The sequence below is a fragment of the Coregonus lavaretus genome, assembly GCF_964263955.1.
Source record: "Coregonus lavaretus genome assembly, chromosome: 6".
Classification (NCBI taxonomy): domain Eukaryota; kingdom Metazoa; phylum Chordata; class Actinopteri; order Salmoniformes; family Salmonidae; genus Coregonus; species Coregonus lavaretus.
In genome coordinates, this window is record NC_139993.1 from 44,273,226 (window position 1) to 44,299,035 (window position 25,810).

General features: G+C 45.6%; 3 protein-coding genes across 3 annotated transcripts in view; 1 reads left to right on the forward strand and 2 right to left on the reverse strand.

The window, feature by feature from the left end:
* The window catches only part of LOC311131191 (E3 ubiquitin-protein ligase RNF170-like), a 20,058-nt gene extending 18,762 nt beyond the window's left edge, over nucleotides 1-1,296 (forward strand). The window contains exon 7 of the mRNA XM_084164040.1: nucleotides 34-1,296. Coding sequence (XP_084020166.1) covers nucleotides 34-333 — 300 coding nt within the window. The 3' untranslated portion in view covers nucleotides 334-1,296. The remainder of the gene's footprint in view (nucleotides 1-33) is intronic.
* pfas (phosphoribosylformylglycinamidine synthase) lies at nucleotides 1,283-18,380 on the reverse strand. Its single transcript, XM_084164039.1, has 25 exons — nucleotides 18,266-18,380; nucleotides 16,881-17,003; nucleotides 15,109-15,244; nucleotides 14,890-14,995; nucleotides 14,571-14,769; nucleotides 13,894-13,999; nucleotides 13,636-13,776; nucleotides 13,423-13,547; nucleotides 13,169-13,297; nucleotides 12,388-12,525; nucleotides 8,106-8,234; nucleotides 7,733-7,963; nucleotides 7,375-7,598; nucleotides 7,005-7,247; nucleotides 5,382-5,612; nucleotides 4,973-5,153; nucleotides 4,785-4,868; nucleotides 4,487-4,642; nucleotides 4,222-4,341; nucleotides 3,925-4,070; nucleotides 3,171-3,470; nucleotides 2,977-3,091; nucleotides 2,740-2,892; nucleotides 2,442-2,582; nucleotides 1,283-2,267 (listed from the first exon to the last, which is right to left on the reverse strand). The coding sequence occupies exons 2-25, from the start codon at nucleotides 16,999-17,001 to the stop codon at nucleotides 1,954-1,956; spliced, it is 3,969 nt and encodes a 1,322-aa protein (XP_084020165.1). The 5' UTR covers nucleotides 17,002-17,003; nucleotides 18,266-18,380; the 3' UTR covers nucleotides 1,283-1,953.
* A 284-nt stretch (nucleotides 18,381-18,664) lies between these two features.
* Nucleotides 18,665-25,810, reverse strand: part of ipo13b (importin 13b) — a 31,127-nt gene continuing 23,981 nt past the window's right edge. The window contains exons 19-24 of the mRNA XM_084163790.1: nucleotides 25,229-25,281; nucleotides 23,771-23,837; nucleotides 21,978-22,036; nucleotides 21,261-21,350; nucleotides 20,984-21,165; nucleotides 18,665-20,839 (exon numbers count right to left, since the gene is read on the reverse strand). Coding sequence (XP_084019916.1) covers nucleotides 20,743-20,839; nucleotides 20,984-21,165; nucleotides 21,261-21,350; nucleotides 21,978-22,036; nucleotides 23,771-23,837; nucleotides 25,229-25,281 — 548 coding nt within the window. The 3' untranslated portion in view covers nucleotides 18,665-20,742. The remainder of the gene's footprint in view (nucleotides 20,840-20,983; nucleotides 21,166-21,260; nucleotides 21,351-21,977; nucleotides 22,037-23,770; nucleotides 23,838-25,228; nucleotides 25,282-25,810) is intronic.

The window sequence follows — 25,810 nt, forward strand, 5'->3', positions numbered from 1 at the left end:
CACCTGTGTCCCTGTTTGTCGTCTGTCCCTTAGGTGACAGACTACCTGTGTGACACGCCCCTGTTCCTGCAGCTGCTAGTCCGTCGCCTGGTCACCATGGGGGGCCTAGTGTGTCTCTTCTTCCTCCGGGTGGCGCTTTGCTGTCTGGGGACTGTGGTGTCCTTCTCCACGCCCCCCCTGGATGCTCCACCCTCCCTGTCTGGCCTCCTGGGGGTCCTGGATGACCTGGTGGTGGTCTTCCTGCTGCTCATCTGTGTTATCAACATCAACCAGCAGATGGCACCAGATAGTGGGAACTCATCAGAGCACACAGGGGGTAGGCCTGTTCAGTAACTCTCTGTAGAGCGAGCAGCAGAAATGATGGCCAGCAGTGATTTAGCCTTCATTTCAACAGGAGATCTCTTGAGGTGAAGAACCTATTTTTTGAGAGCGAGACCTAGCAAGAAGTAAGCAGAGTGTCTGCTGGTTTTCATCCAGGGGTTAACAGGGGAGTATTCACTAGGAACCAAATGGAGAGGGATCTAACTGAATTTGTCTAATAGAAACTCTCGTTTTTGTTGCAAAACAGTTTGGACTAATGATTACACCCCAGGTTTTGGACTCATTGTAACACTAGCAGAGACGTGTTCAGGTTTTCAGCAAATTACAGCCCAACAGTGGTAAGTCTAACCAGAGGCCCAGTTTATGCATTGCTGAATACAAGTGAGTCTCAAGTGTCATACAACTAGCCTTCTTTCCTTCATGACCACTGAGCTGGTGAAAGCAACATGGTGGAACCTACACAACTAGTTTCTCCTCCTCCAGTGGCATGTTTTATGGATTTTTAAAAAAAATTATGTAGCATTTCAATGTTTTTTTGTGTAGTTTTTCTTTCTACTCCTACAGTACCTGTAGCTAGGGTTGCAAAATTCCGGAAAGTTTCAATAAATTCCCAGGTTTTCCCTAAATCTCAGTTGGAAGATTCCCAGAATCAGGAGGGAATAAGCAGGAAATCCAGAATCCTCCAACCAGGATTTGTAGGAAAAAAAACAGGGAATTTATTGAACGTTCCTGGAATTTTGCAACCCTACCTGTAGCCTTTATTTTGGTGACCGTGTTATCATCGTTATCAATGGCCTTCAGTGGTTCAATGAAGCCTGGGGTCTGTTCAGGGGGGTGCAGCTTAAATGTAGACCTATTATATTGCACCCTGCTCAATGCAACCCTGCTGTTTCTCAGTGATGTCAGTACTATAAAATGAAACTGTAAATACTTGATATTAATATTGTGAATACTTGTAAAATCCTATAAATGATGTATTTATTGTTCTGAAAGTTTGTTCTTCGTCCTTATTGAACAGGGAGTCAATGCTGAGACCAATGACTATTGAGCCCTGTTTAGCAGAACAATACACATCAAAATACAATATAGACATTCAACTACACATTAAAATATACATTATCCTTGTATCAGTTATTCCATCTCCACTTTGAAATATATTTAATTAGTTCTCAGTTTGATAGAAAATAACAGTTCTTAAACCATTTGTCAATTTGTCAGTAAATTACAAAATCTCCCAATATAATTGAACAGTACCAGTGATAAACAGAGGACCAATCAAACTGTGTTAGTAGTACCGTGACCTTTGTAATGTTAAAGACCGCTCAAGTGATTGATCAGATACTTTTGACCACGGTGCAGTGATTGGTGGGGTCTGTTTCAGCATTGATTCTCTGGAATGTAAAACATTTTATGCAAATACTTTTCAGTTTCAGAAAATACTATTTTAAGTCACAATGACACAAAGACTGATTTCAGCGTTCAGTTAAAACAGAACAGTGAATAACGTGTAATGATGTGGGGTAGTAATAGGAATGTTTGACCATTTCAGCAGTGCAACTGACATTCAAGCCCAATTCTGATTTCCACAGTTGGACTACAGTGTGAAAGAGTGGTGTTGTCTAGCTAGCTCCCTCACTGTTGATGACTACACCAGGCAGCAGCGTTAGTAAACATGCGTAGCCAGGGAGAGGTGGTGCTGAGGGAGCTCCGGAGCTCCCTTGGGGCCCATGGCCACTGCCAGCCCAAGGTACAGCGCTCCGGGTGGGGCATCATGGCCAGGTGGCGCCCATCCCTGGAGCTCAGCCCCGCCAGGCCCTGGGGAGAGCCGTTAGGGTTCTGGGGGTACACTTCAGTGGGTGCGCCCGTGTCATCTAGGTAACGGAGGGGGGCGAGGCTGGAGGAGATGATACGCTGCTGAACCTGGGGGGAACGGAACTGAACCAGACCTGGAGAGAGGGAGAAGATGGAGAGGGAGGATAAGGACACCGTTTACAGATAACCTTGTTTCAGTTGGATGACCCTTGGTGTTCGTGCATCATTGCCAACATTTATCATGTCGAAAATTGCAATAGTTGTCTATGACGCTAGATAGGCTGAAGATTATTTAAAGATTATTGTACCTTCCCCGTGAGCCACCCAGACGCCCAGGGCAGAGCCCTCCATGCCCCGGAGCCAGACTGAAGGAGAGGCCTTGATCCCCACACTGACGAACCTCGACTCAAACCTGCCGGACTGGTTATGGGTCAGGACCACCTCAGACTCTGTAGAGACAAACACACAGCAAGAGGGTGAGTGGGACTGTCATGTCTAAGGGAACAGTACTCAAAATAGAGTCTTCAAATTAATCTTTGTCTTGCTGAATCACTCTCTGGGAAGAAACTGTAGTAAGTAGACACCAAAGCCAAACGGTTAGCCTACCACCTCCTCCCTCCTCCCCCTCTCCGACCCATCCCAGCAGGGCTAGGAGCTGACAGCCGTTGCAAACACCCAGACTCAGCGTGTCTTCACGACGGCGGAATTGCTCAAACTCCGCCCTGGCCCGGGGGTTATAGGTCACCGTGGCAGCCCAGCCTATCAGGAGACAGACACACACAGGGTTAAAGCGAATATGAGTGTGTATGTGTACATGTTGTATGCGTGTGCCTTTGTGCTTACCTTTAGCTGAGCCCAGGACGTCTGCATAGCTGAATCCTCCTACAAACACCAGAGCCTTGAAGATCTCTAGAGTTAAAGAGCCTGAACACAGGTCCTGCATGGTCACATCCCATACCTAGATATAGACACAGAGAGAGAGGTGTCACAAACAAATTAGGTGTATGTATGTGTATGTGTGTATGTGTGCGCGGTACCTCAAAGCCAGCCATGTAGAGAGAGACGGCCATCTCTCTGTCTCCGTTGCTGCCCTCCTCTCTGACCACAGCCACGCGAGGCTGGCCTGCACCCAGACCGTTCATGCTGGGTTTCTCCATGGGGTCAAAGGTGAGTTTGAAGTAGGGCTGTGTGCGTGAGGCTAGCCCCTCCTCTTCCTGCTGTACACACAGCTGATTGGCCTGCAGGCGCTCAAGCTGGAAACTGGTGCCCTCCCACAACGCCCGGAGGCTGGGCAGACGCTCGCTCAGCACTTCCTGTCCGTCCACATGAACTCTGACCTGAGACAGGAAGAGGAAGGACAATGTCAACAACAACAAAAATAAACAACATCCCCCAAAAAACATTGATATCAATGCATTATTTATCTGAGTTTGAGTCAAGTGCTCAATTCTATATTATAAACTGGGTGGTTCGAGCCCTGAATACTGATAGCCGTGGTATATCAGACCATATACCATGGGTATGACAAAACATGTATTTGTACTGCTCTAATTAGGTTGGTAACCAGTTTATAATAGCATTAAGGCACCTTGGGGGTTTGTGGTACAGTATATTGCCAATATACCACAGCTAAGGGCTGTATCCAGGCACTTAAGAACAGCCCTTAGCCATGGTATATTGGCCATATACCACACCCCCTGGGCCTTACTGCTTAAGTATCTAACTTAGGATTCTGCCCGATATGATCATCCAAGACAAACAATAGTGATATAAATAGTGTGTCTGTCTCACCATGGACTCTGGTCCGAAGCCTTGGGTGGTGCCGATGCGGTGACACTGTAGTCCAGCGTGTGTGTACCTCTGACACACACTCTCCACATCCCTCTTACACACCTCCACTACCAAGCCCAACTCCTCACTGAATAACACCTCCAGGACTATAGGAAGTGAGGGGGAGGGGACATAGAGAGAGGGAGAGATGGTAAGTGAGAGAGCTCTGTGTTGTATGTATTGCATATAGAGAATATTGATGCCTTCCTTGCCCCTTAGGGGTTTAAATAAAGTAATGGAATTCTCTGTCATACTGACCTCCAGCACCCAGAGAGGGCAGGTCCACGTCTATCCCACGATTCCCTGCGAACGCCATCTCAAGCAGACAGGAAATGAGCCCTCCGTCACTGATGTCATGTCCTGCACTCAGCAGGCGGTCTGCAACACACATAACACACTTCTACAATACACTCCGACAGTACACTGGTATGATACAATACTGACTATAATACACTGGTATGATACACTCAGCAGACAGTACGGTTACAGTATATTAGACATACTGATATAAAGCGTGACTGACCGTGTAGAAGGATCTGTGTGGTATTGAAGCAGGCAGTCAGTAGCTCCGGGCGGTCGAGGTCAGGTGAGTGGTCACCTAACTGACCGTAACACTGGGCCAGAGCTGACCCTCCCAGTCTGTAGTGACCTGGACTCACGGGAACCCACAGCAACACACCTGGAGAGGAGGAATGTTAGAGAGGTGTGTGTGTGGAAATCAACTCAGGAAAAGGTTTAAATGTTGAGCTGTGTCAGTATTGTGATGTGCTGTGTGAATGTGTCTGTTCAAGAGTGTGTGTGTGTATGCGTGAGTAGCGTACCTTGGCCGTCAGGGTTCTCCAGGTCAGGGGTAACAGTAGCCGTGATGTCAGGACACACAGCATACACAGAGATGACCAGAGCACCTAGAGAGAAGACAGATTTATACACAACACACACATACTGTACTAAAAAACACACTGCCTGTCCCAAACACACACACAGACCCCTAAACACACACACAATGTACCTGGTGCTTTGACAGTCTCTGTACCAACTCTAGCAGCCATGCTCAGTGAGTCCTTCCCTCCATCGATGGCCACACCCAGCTGACCCATGACATCACACATGGCCTGACACGCCTCCCAGAGACATGCCCCTTCACCAGGGAGCTTTGCCGCCCACATCCAGTTACCACTGCACTTTACATCCTGAGAACACACACACACACACACACACACACACAGTCAGCACTTAGCACAGAGAGACTGGTGCTGATTTTTGCTAAAAGTTAGTTTTCTGTCTTTCTGAAGGGCTTTGACTGTGGTCAATGTCATTGCACCCTTATAATTATCTCTTGCTGTGATCATTGCATGCCTATAATTTTCTGTTCCTGTCAGGGCTGTGATTCTAACCGTGCCCCTGTTATATTCGATTACCTTCAGGGCTGTGACTTCAGCAAACACCAGATTGGTCAGCGCTTCCCCCACGGCCATGCGAGCTCCCGCCCCCGGGGAAACGAGACCTTTGATTGGTTGTTCCCCGATGGCGGTTGCCGCCCCCTTCAGGCCGAATGGCGATAGAGCAACGACAGCGACATCAGCCAATGGGGTGTGGAGAGGACCAACGCACTGTTGCTGGGCAACCAGACCTGTAACAGACCGGTCCACCTGAGAAAGGGAGGGGAGAGAGGGAGGGAGACACAGAGGAGGGAGGGATGGAGACACAGAAGAGGGAAGGATGGAGACAGAAGATAAGAGAGAGGGATGGAGACACAGAAGAGAGGGATGGAGACAGAAGATAAGAGAGAGGGATGGAGACACAGAAGAGAGGGATGGAGACAGAAGATAAGAGAGAGGGATGGAGACAGAAGATAAGAGAGAGGGATGGAGACAGAAGATAAGAGAGAGGGATGGAGACAGAAGATAAGAGAGAGGGATGGAGACACAGAAGAGAGGGATGGAGACAGAAGAGAGGGATGGAGACACAGAAGAGGGAGGGATGGAGACAGAAGATAAGAGAGAGGGATGGAGACAGAAGATAAGAGAGAGGGATGGAGACAGAAGATAAGAGAGAGGGATGGAGACACAGAAGAGAGGGATGGAGACAGAAGATAAGAGAGAGGGATGGAGACAGAAGATAAGAGAGAGGGATGGAGACAGAAGATAGAGAGGGATGGAGACAGAAGATAAGAGAGAGGGATGGAAACACAAGATAAGAGAGAGGGATGGAGACACAGAAGAGAGGGATGGAGACAGAAGATAAGAGAGATGGAGACAGAATATAAGAGAGAGGGATGGAGTCACAGAAGAGAGAGGGATGGAGACAGAAGAGAGAGGGATGGAGACACAGAAGAGAGCGAGAGAGAGATTAAGAGAGAGAGAGAGATTAAGAGAGAGAGAGAGATTAAGGGAGACAGAGGATACAAAATGAGCTCAGAGCTTCTCTCTCTACCAAAACATTTTATTTACCGCACTATAAGGCGCACCGGAGTATAAGCCGCAGCAGCTAAATTGAATGATATTGAATGGAATGATGTGTACATATATAAGCCGCACTGGACTATAAGTCGCAGGTGTTTTAATGTTTAATTACCATATGTAAGGGTTCGTGCACAGAGGGGATTGTCGGGAAAGAGACAAACTGTCTCGCTCTCGTAATGTCTGTCTGTCTGTCTCTCGTTCTGTCTCTCGTACCACTCTCGGTTCCACTTTTACGCGCTACCTGTCTCACTCTTTTCGGGCCTCCAGCTTTTCCTGCTGGAGCCCGCCGCTTAAAGGTGGGGGGCGCAGACCGGTCATAGAGCCCATAGAGTTAAAGTTGGTGGACTGTAACCTGTAAAATCCATAGATTTAGGAGGTCTTCTAGTGGCCGTTAGCTGTAAAAATCCATAGATTAGCCGCACCGTTATATAAGCCGCAGGGTCGAAAAATTGGAAAAAAGGCGCGGCTTATAGTCCGAAAATTACGGTACTAAACCTAACGGCCTTAATTTAATTTTTTTAATGTTTTTAACGTGAGGATCAAATACTACTGAGAGTGAAATCCCTAAAACACACACACCTTGTTAGTAAGGTAGCGTTTGGAGGCGACGGCGGGCAGGCGTAGGACTCTGTCTAGGGCATCTCTTACACCCAGCCCAGTGGGAAGAGACAGAGGCTTGAGGTCAGTGGTCATCCTCTCCATGACAAAGTCCTTCTGGGGCATCTTCCCCAGCACCCAGTCCAGATGGAGGTCTACAGGACAGCGCACTCTGTCTGTCTTGTCCTCTCCTGCACCAACACCCACATCATTCACTAGCACTATCTACACATGGAGAGAGACCATTATTAAGATCACTCACACCCCATTTGAAAGTTGTGTGGTAAAATGAAAAAGAATGTGATTCAGTTGTGAGCAGAAATTCTCCCCTTTCCTCCCTCCCTCTCTTTACCTTTCCATCTCCGGTGATGTTTCCTACAAAGTCAACAGGGCACTTCTCCCTCTGACACACCCTCTCCAGGAAGGAGTGATCTGATTGGCGGATGAGCATGGCGTTGCTCTCCTGGTACTCCGCCCCCCACAGCTCCAACACACTGAGGGTGGGGTCTCCTCTCTTAAACCTGCTGCAATAGATCACAGCTCCCGCCGGCTCACACAGCTCCTTCAACACGTTACCTACAACACAACTACATTAATCCAACACCCAGCACACAACTACACACCCAACACACAACTACAAAATCTAACACACAAATAATCACAACTCAGACTTCCGTTCCTCAGCTTTGTCACACACACACTCTCCTTACCATTGCCCCCCGCCCCCTGGTCATGTATACTACAGATAGGGTTTCCTCCCGCTCTCTCCAGACAGGCCCTGAGAGCCCGGTTCATCTTCTGTTCCATCTCAGCATCTCCTCTCTGCACCGCCCCCAGGTCTCTGGCACTGGAGTTATCACCCTGCACTTGGATAGAGGAGGCAGCCCCCCCCCCCACTCCGATCCTGTAAACCGGACCCCCGATCTTCACCACCTCCATTCCTGACAAACACAACAGCTCAAGTAACAGTTGTGTTTACAGACTGGCAGTAATTCTATGATGTTTAAAATAATCATATAATGTCAATAAATGACCTAGTCGATTTCCACGCGTTGACCAATCAGCTCTAACCAAAGATCTCACCTTTCTCCGCCTGCTCCTTCTTCACATGTGCGTCTTCGATGGAGCCCAGGCCACCGCTGAACATGATTGGTTTGATCCACTCTCTCCTCTCCCCACTGGCCAGTCGCATGCCGAAGGACCGAGCAAAGCCTGGATGGAGACAGAGAGCAAGTTTACCTACTGTGGTTTCAACCAACAACAAAAAAAGTTTCTCTCATGTTGGTTAAGTCTGAAATGGGACCCTATTCCCTAGACGTTGCACCACTTTTGATCAGGGTGTATGAAATGGCACTCTATTCCCTATATAGCGCACTACTATTGAAGTACTTCAGCAGCACTATATTTGTATTTATTATGGATCCCCATTAGCTGCTGCCAAGGCAGCAGCTACTCTTCCTGGGGTCCAGCAAAATTAAGGCAGTTCATATAATTTTAAACATTACACTACATTCACAGATTTCACAACACACTGTGTGCCCTTAGGCCCCTACTCCACATATCTACAGTACAAAACCTATGTGTACGTGTGTGTATAGCGCATATGTTACCGTGTGTGTGTATGCATGTGTCTATGTTTGTGTTGCTTCACAGTCCCCGCTCTTCCATAGGGTGTTTTTTTAATCTGTTGTTTTAATCTAATTTTACTACTTGCATCAGTTACTTGATGTGGAATAGAGTTCCATGTAGTCATGGCTCTATGTAGTACTGTGCGCCTCCCATAGCCTTTTCTGGACTTGGGGACTGTGAAGAGACCTCTGGTGGCATGTCTTGTGGGGTATGCATGTGTGTCCGAGCTGTGCGCCAGTAGTTCAAACAGACAGCTCGATGCATTCAACATGTCAATACCTCTAATAAATACAAGTAGTGATGAAGTCAATCTCTCCTCCACTTTAAACCAGGAGAGATTGACATGCATATTATTAATATTAGCTCTCTGTGTACATCCAAGGGCCAGCCGTGCTGCCCTGTTCTGAGCCAAATGCAATTTTCCTAAGTCCTTTTTTGTGGCACCTGACCACACGACTGAACAGTAGTCCAGGTGTGACAAAACTAGGGCCTGTAGGACCTGCCTTGTTGATAGTGCTGTTAAGAAGGTAGAGTAGCGCTTTATTATGGACATACTTCTCCCCATCTTAATTACTGTTGTGTCAATATGTTTTGACCATGACAGTTTACAATCCAGAGTTACTACAAGCAGTTTAGACACCTCAACTTGCTCAATTTCCACATTATTTATTACAAGATCTAGTTGAGGTTTAGGGTTTAGTGAATGATTTGTCCCAAATACAATGCTTTTAGTTTTAGAAATATGTAGGACTAACTTATTCCTTGCCACTTACTCTGAAACTAACTGCATCTCTTTGTTAAGTGTTGCAGTCATTTCAGTCGCTGTAGTAGCTGACATGTATAGTGTTGAGTCATCCACATACATAGACACTCTGGCTTTACTCAAAGCCAGTGGCATGTCATTAGTAAATATTGAAAAAAGTAATGGGCCTAGACAGCTGCCCTGGGGAATTCCTGATTCTACCTGGATTATGTTGGAGAGGCTTCCATTAAAGAACACTCTCTGTGTTCTGTTAGACAGGTAACTCTGTATCCACAATATACAGTGGCTTGCGAAAGTATTCACCCCCCTTGGCATTTTTCCTATTTTGTTGCCTTACAACCTGGAATTCAAATGGATTTTTGGGGGGTTTGTATCATTTGATTTACACAACATTCCTACCACTTTGAAGATGCAAAACATTTTTTTCTTGTGAAACAAACAAGAAATAAGACAAAAAAACAGAAAACTTGAGCGTGCATAACTATTCACCCCCCCAAAGTCAATACTTTGTAGAGCCACCTTTTGCAGCAATTACAGCTGCAAGTCTCTTGGGGTATGTCTCTATAAGCTTGGCACATCTAGCCACTGGGATTTTTGCCCATTCTTCAAGGCAAAACTGCTCCTGCTCCTTCAAGTTGGATGGGTTCCGCTGGTGTACAGCAATCTTTAAGTCATACCACAGATTCTCAATTGGATTGAGGTCTGGGCTTTGACTAGGCCATTCCAAGACATCTATATCCACAGTAAAACAAGTCCTATATCGACATAACCTGAAAGGCCGCTCAGCAAGGAAGAAGCCACTGCTCCAAAACCGCCATAAAAAAGCCAGACTACGGTTTGCAACTGCACATGGGGACAAAGATCGTACTTTTTGGAGAAATGTCCTCTGGTCTGATGAAACAAAAATATAACTGTTTGGCCATAATGACCATCATTATGTTTGGAGGAAAAAGGTGGATGCTTGCAAGCCGAAGAACACCATCCCAACCGTGAAGCACGGGGATGGCAGCATCATGCTGTGGGGGTGCTTTGCTGCAGGAGGGACTGGTGCACTTCACAAAATAGATGGCATCATGAGGAAGGAAAGTTATGTGGATATATTGAAGCAACATCTCAGGCAGCAGGTAGCTTAGTGGTTAAGAGCGTTGTGCCAGTATAAGAAAGGTCGCTGGTTCTAATCCCTGAGCCGACGAGGTGAAAAATCTGTCTGTGCCCTTGAGCAAGGCACTTAACCCTAATTGCTCCTGTAAGTCGCTCGTGATAAGAGCGTCTGCTAAATGACTAAAATGTAAATGTAAGACATCAGTCAGGAAGTTAAAGCTTGGTCGCTAATAGGCCTCCAAATGGACAATGACCCCAAGCATACTTTCAAAGTTGTGGCAAAATGGCTTGAGGACAACAAAGTCAAGGTATTGGAGTGGCCATCACAAAGCCCTGACCTCAATCCTATAGAACATTTGTGGGCAGAACTGAAAAAGCGTGTGCGAGCAAGGAGGCCTACAAAACCTGACTCAGTTACACCAGCTCTGTCAGGAGTAATGGGCCAAAATTCACCCAACTTATTGTGGGAAGCTTGTGGAAGGCTACCCGAAACGTTTGACCCAAGTTAAACAATTTAAAGGCAATGCTACCAAATACTAATTGAGTGTATGTAAACTTCTGACCCACTGGGAATGTGATGAAAATAATCAAAGTTGAAATAAATCATTCTCTACTATTATTCTGACATTTGACATTTCACAAAATAGGAAAAACGCCAAGGGGGATGAATACTTTTGCAAGGCACTGTAGCAGGGGGAGTAAAGCCATAACACATACGTTTTTCCAGCAGCAGACTATGATCGATAATGTCAAAAGCCGCACTGAAATCTAACAAAACAGCCCCCACAATCTTTTTACCATCAATTTCTCTCAGCCAATCATCAGTCATTTGTGTAAGTGCTGTGCTTGTTGAATGTCCTTCTCTATAAGCCTGCTGAAAGTTTGTTGTCGATATTGTGATCACTACATCCAATGGATTTGGATACTGCTTTCAAACAAATCTCTGCAGCATTAGTAAAGATATGATCAATACATGTTGATGATTTCATTCCTGTACTGTTTGTAACTACCCTGATAACCTGAACTAGGTTGCAGGCACCGGTTACATTATTTTTTTTGGAAATATATTTTTTATCATTTTTCTATCTTATTTTTATTTATTTATTTATTTATTTTTGTCATTTAGCAGACGCTCTTATCCAGAGCGACTTACAGGAGCAATTAGGGTTAAGTGCCTTGCTTTTTTTTTTTTTTTTTTGTCATTTAGCAGACGCTCTTATCCAGAGCGACTTACAGGAGCAATTAGGGTTAAGTGCCTTGCTCAAGGGCACATCGACAGATTTTTCACCTAGTCGGCTCGGGGATTAGAACCAGCGACCTTTCGGTTACTGGCACAACGCTCTTACCCACTAAGCTACCTGCCGCCAGTTTGAAGCGTTCTCTTGAGTGGGCAGCCTGATGAAAGCCAGTCAATATTTAAGTCACCCAGAAAGTATACCTCTTGTATTGATATCACATACATTATCAAGCATTTCACACATGTTATCCAGATACTGACTGTTAGCACTTGGTGGTCTATAGCAGCTTCCCACCAGAATGGGCATTAGGTGAGGCAGATGAACCTGTAGCCATATTACTTCAACAGTATTTAACATGAGATCCTGAATATAAACAGCAACACCTCCACCATTGACATTTCTATATTTTCTGTAAATGTTATAACATTGTATTGCTACCACTGTATCATCAAAGGAATTATCTAAGTGAGTTTCAGAGATAGTCAGAATATGAATGTAATCTGTTACTAGCAAATTACTGATTTCATGAACCTTGTTTCTTAAGCTACATATGTTAACGTGGGCTATTTTGAGCACTTTTCTTCTAGGGTGCAATTTCAGATGCTGCTGTTGTTTCCAGTGATCGTGTCTGTACCTGCCAGGACTGGCTCTCCAAACTTGTTGCCGTAGTCCGACGCTCCGTCACTGGCTCCGATGACCACCTGCAGGGGAGAGGCGAAGCTGGGGGGGTACTCCCACCCCTCCCCCTTACACTCCCATGGCAGGCTGTAACCTGGGGAGGGTGGAGAAGGATGGGGGGGAGAGAGGAGGAGGATGGGGGGGAGAGAGGAGAAGGATGGGGGGGAGAGAGGAGAAGGGTGGAGGGAGAGAGGAGAAGGGTGGGGGGAAAGAGGAGAAGGATGGGAGAGAGGAGACGGGTGGGGGGAAAGAGGAGAAGGATGGGAGAGAGGAGACGGGTGGGGGGAGAGAGGAAACGGGTGGGGGGAGAGAGGAAAAGGGTGGGGGAGAGAGGAAAAGGGTGGGGGAGAGAGGAGAAGGGTGGGGGGAGAGAGGAGAAGGGTGGGGGGAGAGAGGAGAAGGGTGGGGGGAGAGAGGAGAAGGGTGGGGGGAGAGAGGAGAAGGGTGGGGGGAGAGAGGAGAAGGGTGGGGGGAGAGAGGAGAAGGGTGGGGGGAGAGAGGAGAAGGGTGGAGGGAGAGAGGAGAGAAGAGATGGATGGGGGGAGAGAGGAGATGGATGGGGGGAGAGAGGAGATGGATGGGGGAGAAGATGAGATGGGGGGAGAGATGAGAAGGATGGGGGGAGAAGATGAGATGGACAATTGGTCATAATTTACTCATGCAAGGTTTCCTGCCATTTCCATGATCCTCACGACAGACAGAGGCAGGTACAGATAGACATCTCTCCAGACACTTACCAGGTATGTGGAGGTTGCCAAAGCAGTATCCGGCGGTGCCAGCAACAACGTGCCCGCCCTGCCCAGCACTCTGCACATCTCTGATACGCCCTCCTGTCCCTGTGGTTGCACCACTGAACGGAGCGACACCTGGGGTTAAATAAAGAAGGGGGAAGGCAGGGAGAGAGGAGATTTCAAAAAGGTGTGTAAATATATGTATGAAAGATCTCTTTAACATGCTCCTGACCTGTGTGAGTGTGTGCGTATGTTCTCACCAGTGGGGAAGTTGTGTGTCTCAGCAGTGAAGATGACGTGTCTTTCAGAGCGTCTCAACTCGTAGGAACTGGCCTGGCAAGGGTCTCTGGGGTACATACACTCCACCTCCATCCCCTTTATACCACTACACACACACACACACGCTATGAAATGTCACACCATCATTGTGTGACATTTTGTAAAAGAGTCCTTCCTTACACCATCTCTCCTACCTGCTGTTGTCACAGAACTGGATGACGTTGTTCTGGTTGCTATGACGCTGGGTGTCCATGATGAGGCTGAACAGAGTCTCCTTCTGCTCCTGTCCGTCAATCACCATACGCCCCCGGAAGAACCAATGACGACTGTGCTCACTGAGGGAGGGGCGGCACAGAGACAGGAAATGAAAAAACGGCAACTACTACATACCAAATACTTTCTCTTAGGCTGAAGGAAGAATAAAGAGTACACCACCAACAAAACACACCTACCTGTTGGACTGGGCGAGGTCGAAACACTCCACACTGGTGGGGTTCCTCTTCACTCTCTGGAACAACGATGTGTAGTAGTCCAGATCCCACGAGTCAAAGGCCAGACCTACACACACGCACACTTGAATATGTTATTTGGATCAACAATGAAACATGACAGATGAAACAGGGAGCTCACTTCCTCAAGGCCACAATTCAAAAAATAAGACTAGTGATCAAGGGAAAGCTGTTCATGTGGGTGAGTTTGTTATTCAGCCTTCAACTCCACAGGCCTCTCAGAAAGTGTGAGGGATTGAATTTACTACACACACATTGATATTGCAAACGGTTAAATCACTGCTCACACAGCATGCTTTAATCTAATTACACAAACACACAAAGTGTGCCTTAGTGTAATTACAGACACACGTGAGCTAATCAATGACACTGTCACAGTCCTGTGACTTCAACCATCTATGTCATTAGATTACACATCATGTGACAAAGTAGGCATACTCCCATAAGGAGATGGACTGGAGAATGAGAGAGGGGGAGGGAAAAGGAAATGTTAGAGAGGACAACAAGAGATAGCTGACATCAGAAAAAGAGTGAGAAAATAAAGAAAACTGTAGACAGGAAGGAACAGATAGAAGACCTGATGAGATATCTAACGTTAACATGTGCGTGTGTGTACTCACCCAGCTCGTCGTTAGCGGTCTCCAGGGCAGCTCGTCCTTTCCCCAGGATGTCTACCTCAAACACTTCCTGTGGTTTGGTTGCCACAGTGAAGGAGGAGATGGGATGTGTGTACACACACTCAGTCATACTGTCATACAGACTGCTGACCAGTCTCTCCACCTCTCCACCCAGCACTGTCTCACTCTGTCCATCCTTGGGCTGGAGGGAGGAGAGAGAAAGGGACAGGAGAGTTAGAATTGACCCAGGAGTTGTCCCCTTGTGCGATATGGCAGCCTGAGAAATTGCACCTAAATTGTGTGTGTCTGTGTATTTGTGTACTTGTATCAGCAGTCTTCTGGACAGCTCTACTCTGGTGACGCTGGTCAGTCCAGCACTCTGACAGATGGACACAGCGTTAGTGGACCATGCAGTTGAAAAGTTCAACCTAGAGGGGGCAGCACAAACAAAGAACATTAGACCACAACACATCAACAGTGGGGCGCAAGGGTTGATTTGAACATTTCACTATACTCTAGGCCCGCGGGTGTGTGTGTGTACCTAGGTCCAATCTCCACCAGTGTTCCTCCCTCTCCCTCTGTCAGGTATGGTTTGTCAGACAGCTGTTCTGTCTGCAAAGCGGGGCGGAACAGCCACAGCAGCACCTCCCTCTGCTCTGCACTCAGAGACTCAGCACCTAGGGGAGGAAAGGGAGAGAGATGAGGGAGGACGGGAGAGAGAGAATTAGAGTCTAATATTTGCTAAAGACACTTTTTTTTGTTTACCTTCATTTCAAATTTATTTTTTTAATACGCATCAACCAGTGGGTCTTCCGTCGGGTATACAGAGACGGACAGTTTACAGAGGAGTATAGAGTGCAGTGATGTGTCCTATAAGGAGCATTGGTGGCAAATCTGAAGGCCGAATGGTAAAGAACATCTATAAATTACATCTCTAATCTAGCATGGGTAGGATGGTCATCTGAATCAGAGTTAGTTTGGCAGCTGGGGTGAAAGAGGAGCGATTACGATAGAGGAAACCAAGTCCAGATTTAACCTTAGCCTGCAGCTTGGATATGTGCTGAGAGAAGGACAGTGTACTATCTAGCCATACTTGTATGAGGTGACTACATCAAGCTCTAAAACCTCAGATGTAGTAATCACACCAGTGGGGAGAGAGGCATTCTTCTTACCAAACCACATGACCTTTGTTTTGGAGGTGTTCAGAACAAGGTTAAGGGCAGAGAAAGCTTGTTGAACACCAAGAAAGCTTTGTTGTAGAGCGTTTAACACAAAATCCGGGGAGGGGCCAGCTGAGTAGAAGACTATATAATCTGCATATTAATGAATGAGAGCGCTTTATACTGCCTGAGCTATGTTGTTGATGTAAATTGAGAAGGGCCTAGGATCGAGCCTTGGGGTACTCCCTTGGTGACAGGCAGTGGCTGAGATAGCAGATGTTCTAACTTTATACACTGCACTCTGGTCAATAAAAATAGCAACACAACATTGCTTAGAATCAAGGGCAATGGTGACATAATTTAGGATCTTTAAGGTTGCAGTGACATCCATAACCTGAGCGGAAACCAGATTGCATACCAGAGAGAATACTAGACATTAAAAAAGCCAGTCAGTTGATTATAGACAAATTTTATAGACAATATAGACAAAACACCTTTAATAAACAGGGCAAGATAGAAATTGGCCCATAACAGTTAGGATCAGCTTGATCTCCCCCTTTAAATAAAGGACGCACAGTGGCTGCCTTCCAAGCAATGGGAACCTCACCAGAGAGGAGAGACAGGTTAAAAAGGTGAGAGATAGGCTCAGCGATGATAGGGGCTGCAACCTTAAAGAAGAAAGGATCTAAACCATCTGACCCAGATGGTTTTTTGGTGTCAAGTTTAAGGAGCTCCTTTAGCACCTCGGACTCCGTGACCGCCTGCAGGGAGAAACTTTGTAGCGGGGCAGGGGAAAAAGAGGGAGGAGCATCAGGGATAGTCGCATTAAAGGACTGGGAGATGAGGAAATGTTGGACAAGCAAGGAGGAATGGCTGAGTCAAATGAAGTGGTGATTAAAGAGCTCAGCCATGTGCTCTTTGTCAGTAACAACCACATCATCAACATTAAGGAACATGGGCAGCTGTGAGGAGGAGGGAATATTCTCCAGTTCATTCACCATTGTCCAGAACTTCTTGGGGTTAGACCCACAGAGAGAACTGCTCCTTAAAGTAACTAACTTTGGCCTTCCAGATAGCGACAGCCAGTCAGCCTAAGTATTTGTGTGTATCTTTCACTCATATACATTATACACACATGCACAAACACACTCACCTGTCAGCTCAACATTGTAGCAGAGCTCACTGGTGATTGACAGCTGGGGTTGAAGCTGAGCAGCGGTCTGTAAGACCCGCCCCCTCTCAGCCTCCTTACTGTAGAACCTCACTACTGCCATAACTAGAGAAGATGAGGGAAAAAAACAACTGCATTTCAAAACCCAATGGTGACATAGCACATACATCACTATGCACATAGTAGAGGTCACGTGACAGAAGAGTAATTGAACATTAACCATCTTTAGATTAAACACAATCAATAGATAATCTATAAGGACTGACTCCAGACCTGTCCCTGTGTTGACCTTTCACTTGATCATGCCCTGGACAGAGGTAAACTCAGTAGCCAGAACAGTGTGCTTTATTTTTGTGACACTAGTGTCTGTCAGCTAAACACAGGACATTTTACAAAGATGCATATTGGTGCGAGATCAAATACGTGTCTGTAAGTGTAGCCTTACTGTTGGTTTATTGGTGCGGGTTGCTACACACTGCACTTTGGGTTCTAACGGTGTCTCAATGCTCTGACCACAATAATGACCCTCAAAGGAATGTTTACTGTAGCATTTGAGGTCCACTGATACTGTCACGTATGAATATAGTGCTAGTCTGAGACAAGGCAGCCTAGCTGTTCAGCTAAATTTGCAGTTTCTTTGCATTGCATAACCTGCCCCAACTGTAACTAAGTTATAAAAAGTTAGACAAAAATACAGGGTAGAAAGAGGTGTTCACTTTAGCTCGCTAAATTGATATGGTTCATGATGCCGATTCCCATTCCACTCACCTCTCTATACAGGCATTCGGAAAGTAATCATACTGGGTCAACTTTATTATTTGCGTGTTGCATCACAAGGCATGCAGCTCGGGCTCGATCAGGGGTATTTCGTTAACTGATAACCAGTGTCCTCCATATGAAAAGAATGCTTTGTTAGCTATGATGAGTTCGCCATCACAACAAAGCGTCTGATGTCGGCTAGCAATTTAGCCAGAGATATTGGAAGTAATTGGGTTAGCTAACTAGGTAACAAAATCAAACAAGCAAGAATGAAATCAAACTCGGATTTGATTGTTGTAGCAACAAAGTAGCTAGCAAGATAAAGAATCACGTAAAGTGATTTCTTCTTCTAAAGTGTTCTACTTCCTGCAACAATATAACATAAAATCGTGCACTGGACATAACATCGGCATCAAATCTAAACTTTAATAGGTAACGTTACTTACAAAGTTGCAAGCTGCTAGCTACAGTAACGCTAGCTAGCGATAATTCATCAGTTAGCTGGATATTTCAATACGAATAGTTAACTAGCTAGTAGTTCGCTACAACAACGAGTAAAATATGAGCCAAAGTTTTGTGGAAAACATTCTTAGCAAAAGGCTGCTTACCTTCTAAGTCCAAATGTAGATATTCTTCTGAATGTCTGACAGGCAGAGACCACAGATTGTAGAGAACCCCACGTGTGAGGACTCACAAAACCCGCCATCACACGCGGACAAGGATAACACAGCGCATGCGTGCTTCTGCTGTAAACCTTTAGTATGATCCTGGTTGTACATTTTCTTGAAAACTTTTGTATTCTCTTCTTCTCTTTGGGAAATTAGGAAGATGCAGATGAAAATGATTAATGAATACAGCTTGGTGCCATATTCCTGTTACAGATGTTTTTCCTCACATTTACCGTTCTTTTCTGCATTTTTTCATTTTCATTACAGGCAACACAGACCTAAAATACTGGCCAGTAGGAAGTGCATGAAGGTGTGAAATGGAAACTTTTACACACAGAGTCAATGTCAAAGGACTTGCCATCTCAGATATATTTAATAAATTAAAACAAGGTACAAAAAAGAAACCATGTACATTTCATCCCAGCTCCAACCCTCCTTCTCTCCCCCTCCTCTCTCTCTGTCAGTGATGAACATTCTCAGACAGTTCCCTTGACCATAGGATGAAGTCAACCGTAGATACTGATCCAAAGTCAGTCTTGCATCTTCAGCCCATAATGGTTAAGTTGAGGATCCACTGAGGGTAAGATGATCCTAGATCTGTGTCTAATGGCCAACTTCTACCCAAAGCATTTTCTCAAACAGTGTCACACTCCCACAGTATTTCATAATCTCCCAACCCCCCCACCCTGTACCCCAAAAACACACACATGCTACATGTCTGCAGGCACCTAGTGACACAAAGAGGGATTGGACAGAGGTGATGTCATAAGGAAGCAGGAATTACACATGGGAGCCAGCTGCTCCAATCGTTTCATCCGTCCTAAAATTGCCCCTTATACTTATAAAGTCATTTCAGACGCAGTCTCAGTTCCATTCACGGAGAAGAGTTCCATTCCATCTGGCTCCCAGTGCAAATATACTTCCTGAATAATCTTTATGATTATCACTGACTACCCCCCCCCCCCCCCCCGTCTTGTTCTAGACAGGCACCCGGTTGGGTGATAGGACTCAGGTTGCTTGTTGACAAGCACCGGTTAAGAGCAGTACGGTGTGTAGTTTGTTCTACTGGTTTATAGATCATACGAATGAGTTCATCTAGTCATTGGTTAGGACTGGTAAGTCAATCCATGAAATATGGAGGTTAGTAGACTGTTGTAACGTTAGTTGTGTGTGGTGAGCGGAGAACACTTAAGTGGAGTACTCAGGACATGTACTGTATGTAGGGGAGGACTAAGAGAGTGTCAAATGGAAGGATGGGGTCCGTGTTTAAAGGGGGAGGGGGGATCTGTGTGTTTGGTAGGAGAAAGTGATGAAGGTCCGATATAAGTGCACTCAGCAAGTGGGGAGGCAGACATTTGTTCACACTCACGCACACTGCATCAACACTGCACACACGCGCCCACACACACACACAAGGAAGTGTTCAGTGACTTATTAAGCACAACATGATTAGAGTTGCACGATTACAGTCCACAGCTAGGACAACACACCCCCATCTATACCTTTCCCTCCCCTCACAACACTCATCTATCCTACCTCTATCATTCTCTCCCTCACCTTTTCTCCCTCCTCTCATTGATCGATCATCGGACATTCTAGATTCATGAGGAAACTACAGTTTTGTGTGTGTAGCACTGGACAGGGGCAGGAGAGCAGACAGTATAATCTTCTGCTTTAGTCTAGTTAGTCAGTGGTTCAACCTTCAATCAGCACATAATTCCCCATAAAGGCAAATATCATAAATCAAAGAAGACTAGTTCACATGACATTCCACAATAATTTTGGCAAACGTAAGAGCATAGGGGTGCGTGAGTCGGTGTTGCATGATATACGGTATGCTGTAAATATACGTGTCTGTCGACAGAATCCTGTCCCATCATTGGTCCCTCTCTCTTCCTGTTTAGCAGCAGCAGGACTGGCACCCCCTTTGTTTCGTTATATAGATGTGTGTATATATATATATATATATATATATATTTAGTTTTCTTTCCAAAGATACAAAGGCAAACTAGCTAGCTACGTACGGCAGGTACAGTACCACTATCGTCTCAGATGCTAAACAACCAGGAAACAGCAGGGAAACAGCCTCTGAGCCACGGAAGATCCCAATGGAACGACAGAGCGAGAGAAAAGAGAGAAAGAAGGTGAACAGAGGGCATGCTGGGAGTTGAAGTCACAGAAGGAAAGAAAGAGAGAAAGAGAGAGGGGGAAAGAAGGAGAGCAGCCTTCGTCAGACCGCTGAGTGGTGTGACAGAGCACCATTCGTCCGATGGCTGGCCTGTATGGGGAGCTGTTTTCTGTTCTAGGGGGGAGGGTCTAGTTTCAATCGTCCAATGGAAACTCCAGTGTTGAGGGGTTTGTGGGTACTGTAGTACCGTGGCGTCCAGCCTGGGGAAGAGGTTGTGGCAAGGTCAGGGTCAGTATTCAGCGGCATACTCGGTCCCGTGAAGCCCTCTGCAGACTAGTGTAAACTCCTTCACTATGTCCTTCACCCTCCGCTTATTCACTCGCTCTCTAGAGGGAGAGCGGGAGGAGAGAGAGTCAGACAGAGAGACAGAAAAGCTAACAACAGCATTGCTTAGGTGAGGAGAGTGAGCAAGTACGTGTGTGTGTGTGTGTGTGTGTGTGTGTGTGTGTGTGTGTGTGTGTGTGTGGTACCTGAGTATCTGTTGGGTGAAGGTGTCCTTCTGTTCTGTGGTGACCCTAGTGGACGGGAAGCCTGGTGCCTGCAGTGCCTCTTTCAGCCACACGGTGAGAAGAGGGAAACAGTGCTTATTGAGACTGAACAGCACCTCAGCAAACTGGTCCATCAGACTACGAGATGAACCTCCACCGATTGCCTGGAGAGAGAGACGGAAAGACCAGTCAGTAAGGTGATGTTTCAGTATACAGTAGGACAGCTAAAAGACATTAGCGACGATGTATGTAGGTTTACCTCTAGTACGGCCTGCAGCAGTAGTTTTCCATCCTCCTGCACCACTCTGGCCACTGGGGGCACATCTGAGCAGCGGGGCAACAACTCAGTCTACGGCACACACACAGGGACAATCAGAGAGAACCACAAAACTAAGATCACATCTCATCAACAAGATCTACCTTGGTTAACCAAAAACATACAATCCCCTCCGTATGTATTTGGACAGTGAAGCTAAAACTTTGGCTCGATACTCCAACATTTTGGAGTGTTTCAAATGAGGCGACATTACAGAATGTCACCTTTTATTTGAGGGTATTTTCATGCATATCTGTTTTAACGTTTAAAAATGAAGGTTCTTTATGTTTCTAGTCCCCCCATTTGAAGGTGTCATAAGTGTTTGGACATATTCACTTATTGTTTATTAAAGTAGTCAAAAGTTCAGTATTTGGTCCCATATTCCTAGCACGTAATGACTACATCAAGCTTTTGACTACAAACTTGATGGATGCATTTGCAGTTTAATGTACATAAAGTGCTTTCATTTCTAAACGGAAAACAGATATGAAAATACCCTCAAATACAAGGTGACATTCTTTACTAAAAAACATTTGATCTCAAATCCAAAATGCTGGAGTATAGAGCCAAATTAAAACATTTTAGCTTTACTGTGTGTGTGTGTGTGTGTGTGTGTGTGTGTGTGTGTGTGTGTGTGTGTGTGTGTGTGTGTACACTCACAAAGAACAAGCAGGTAGACTTGACTGTTGGAGCCTCTGGGAATTTGAGTGACAGTACTCCTACAGGAGAGAGAGAGGGGGGGTAGGGCATTAAAGAAACTATTCTATTTAAACTATTTAAAGGGCGACTGCACTTCCTGATTTGGCCTCGTTTGGAAGATTGCTCACTAAGAAATGCTAGAGGCCATGACTGAAGACAAACAAGAGTTGTCTTGGGGGTGTGGTTTGATCTGGGTGTGTTATTTTCACATATCCTACCCTGGCAGGTACTGTTGTTTGTCCCTCCTGAGTCAGCATGGCAACAACATATACTCTTCCTCAAAATAGTCACTTCTATCAATAGTCAGAATTAATCTAAGATAAATCAAGAAATCTGTAATTCATGTAGAAGTGTTTGCCGAGCAGGTCTTAGTCGCGCAATTTTACATCTAGCTAAGGTGTTTGGTGCAGTATTTCTCAAGTATTTTTTTTTTTACATGAAAAACTTTCTCAGGACTGATTTCTGAGAACGATAACATGTCTACAACTTCATCTGCAAGCTGTCAAACTATAGTACATAAAACACAAGCTACACACTGTTTATCAGTACCCCAAATCACCTGCAAGCTAAGTTCCAACTCTGTGTTTATCACGGGTGAGTGGCAACGTGTATACTTCAGTGCCGTTGTTTTTTACAACTTTCTCACTATGTATTACCAGAGTGTGTCTGTCTGGCAGTGTTTCATAGGGAATCATGTTACAAAGCAGGTCGCGGGGGACAAGATGCTCGCAAATGGGTTTTGGAATTGCAGTTAGGATACAAATGCGCTCTGTCTCCATAGTTCTCCTGAGTGGCGCAGTGGTCTAAGGCACTGCATCGCAGTGCTAGCTGTGCCACTAGAGATCCTGGTTCAAATCCAGGCTCTGTCGCAGCCGGCCGCGACCGGGAGACTCATGGGCAGCGCAAAATTGGCCCAGCGTCGTCCAGGGTAGGGGAGGGAATGGCCGGCAGGGATGTAGCTCAGTTAATAGAGCATGGCGTTTGCAACGCCAGGGTTGTGGGTTCAATTCCCACGGGGGACCAGTATGAAAAAAATATATATATATATGTATTCACTAACTGTAAGTCGCTCTGGATAAGAGCGTCTGCTAAATGATTAAAAATGTAAAAAAATTCTCATTTTGCCCCAAAAAGTGGCAGACTTGAGTGATTAACACTATTAAACATCAGCAAGTGGCCACTCAATAAAGGGCTTAAGGTTATTTCAACATAACATTGGCAATTTATTTTCTTATGTAAACAAGTCTGAGGCGCTGCGTAATGGGCAGGTCTGTCTCACTGTCTTGTCTGGAGGTTCTGGCTGCTATGATTGGATAGAGTGTGCTTAGCAGATAGAGCTTAATCAGCACAGCTGCTTCTCTCGTGTTAGTGAGCACTGGGCAAGTGGGCATGATCGTAAACCCTCCAGTAAGTCGTGACAAACTCACTTACAAAATTCCGTTTTGGACGAGACTGACCTCATGTCCAAATTTATCCTATTTACACTTTGTAGTCAATTATGACACTATAATGAATGTTTCTGACTCACATCCATGCCACATAGAACCAACTCTGGATTGAAATGGCCTAAGGGGCAGTTGACCTTTAAACACTTTCTAACAGTTTTACTCTTCAGATGTTTCCAGCACAATCTCTGGGGATCTCTGAGGCACAATGAATGACGAGGTGTGTATGTGTGTGTGTGTGTGTTAAGAGGGACGCGGCAACACACACAATGATCAGTGTGTGTTGGGAGCAAAGAAACATACACTTACCACAATGGAACACAGCTTTCACGTCAAGACTCTCAGACAAGAAGAGATCTGGCTTCCGTTTGAGGGCCTACAGTAGGAGGCAGACAGAAGCATGACACAGGGCAGGAGTCTGTTCCCCTACTCCAGGGGTACACCATCTCTCTGCCCCCCTACCTCCCACCCCAGAATATACTGCCCCCCCCCCCCACTCTTCTAGCCTCGTAGACAGAACTGTGTCTGCTTTAGACAACTCGTTTGTCATTGCCATGTTCAACTGTTTACCCACAAGGTCAGGAACAACTTCTAGCCCTAGTTGAACAGCAAGAGGCAAATTCTGATTCTCCCCCTTCTCCCTGAAGTGTGATCTTGTTCACTCCCCCTCTGGGATTTAACAGCATTGGATTGGTGTAGACAAAGTGTTTCTTACACCAATCCAATGCTTTTAAATCCTTGAGGGGAGTGAATGTGAGTTGGGCTAAAGGAGTTGTCTAGAGCAGGTAAACAGATGAAGCTACCAGGCTAGACTACTCCACTCTCCCTATGACAAACTGCCACTCATACAGTAAGTACACAACTCTGCTCCAATGCAAACTCAGCAAACAAACTGGAGAAAAACAAACATAGAAAATTATTCAAAACTTAAATCAAACTAAAAGGCAGTGATGGTTCTGTAGCTTTTGTATCAATTTCATTCTGATACACTATTTTTTCTCCCTTTTTTGGCCTGGTTGGATTGAATATGCAACATAAGTAAGTAAGTAAGGTACATGTACGGATAAATACAACTGATACTGTAATGAACTCATTCAGGATGGAGGAGGAGAGAGGGACAGAGGGAAGAGGAGAGGAGGAGATCAGATCTATCCAAAGATTAAAGGAAGAAGAATGTAGAAGGAAGACAAAAAGAAAAAAAACAGAGGGCAACCAATTCGCCTGAATTGATTAATTAATGGCATATTAATTAATTTGGGCTTTGATTGGCTCTGGGCTGGAATGACATTAGAAAAGCGGCGTGGCTCTGGGATTCTAACCAGTGAGGTCACAGGGAACTACTTCCCAGGGTCGTGTTCAGTAGGACAACTGAACATGAAAATGTTTCTTATTGGACACGTTCAGGTAGTCCCTCCTCCTTTCAAAACATTTTCTCATTTTTTATGCCTACTGGACACGACCTTGGTGAACTCTGACCCTAACTCCCTCATCATCAGACAAAAGGTTAGAGCTGATTAGAGCCCTGAGTATTGAAGAAGACAGTCTGTCCTTCAATAGCGCCACCTACTGTCTATTCTCTGCCCTGCCATTATGATGGGTCGCCCTATGACCCTTTTTAACAAAGAACAGAAAGAGAGAGAGGAGAGAGAGAGCTAGAGATAAAAAGACAGAGAGAGAGAGAGGAGAGAGAGAGCTAGAGATAAAAAGACAGAGAGAGAGAGAGAGAGAGAAACCCAAAGTGAATGAAATAAGAAACCAAAAACACACCTGAGCTTGGAGTTGCATAAATGAATCAACAATATCAGGATGATCCCTGGGTCCTAAAATATAATAAAGATGAAACTTAACAAATCATAAAGAATAAAGAGTAGAATAATAATATACAAACAGCAACTCAACCGATTCAACAGTCATGTGGAAAGAAAAGAGAACAGAAAAGATCTCATTGAAATAATTGTCACACGTGAGTAAAACACAAACAAAGGGGAGAGGGAGGGAGGGGCGTGTGAAGCTTTGGAAGAGTCTCAGAAAAACAGTGAGCGGTTGAACGAACAAAAAACAGGCAGAGAAAGAGAAGACATGGGTTCCATTTGGAGATCAAAAAGAAAGAAGGAACAAGAGAAGGAACAAACCTAAAAATAACAAAAGTGGGTTTGGAGTGGGGAACCCAGGAGGCACCTCTGTTACTGTGACGCTTCAGAGAAAAAGGGGCGTCCAGTCCCAAATCAAACCCTAGCCTCTACCCCCTTCCCCTGGACTAGCCCCTATGCCCTAGGCATCTCCCCTAGACTCTACACCCTAGGGGCTTGCTTATAGCGCCACCTTGTCATACGATAGGCGAGATTATAT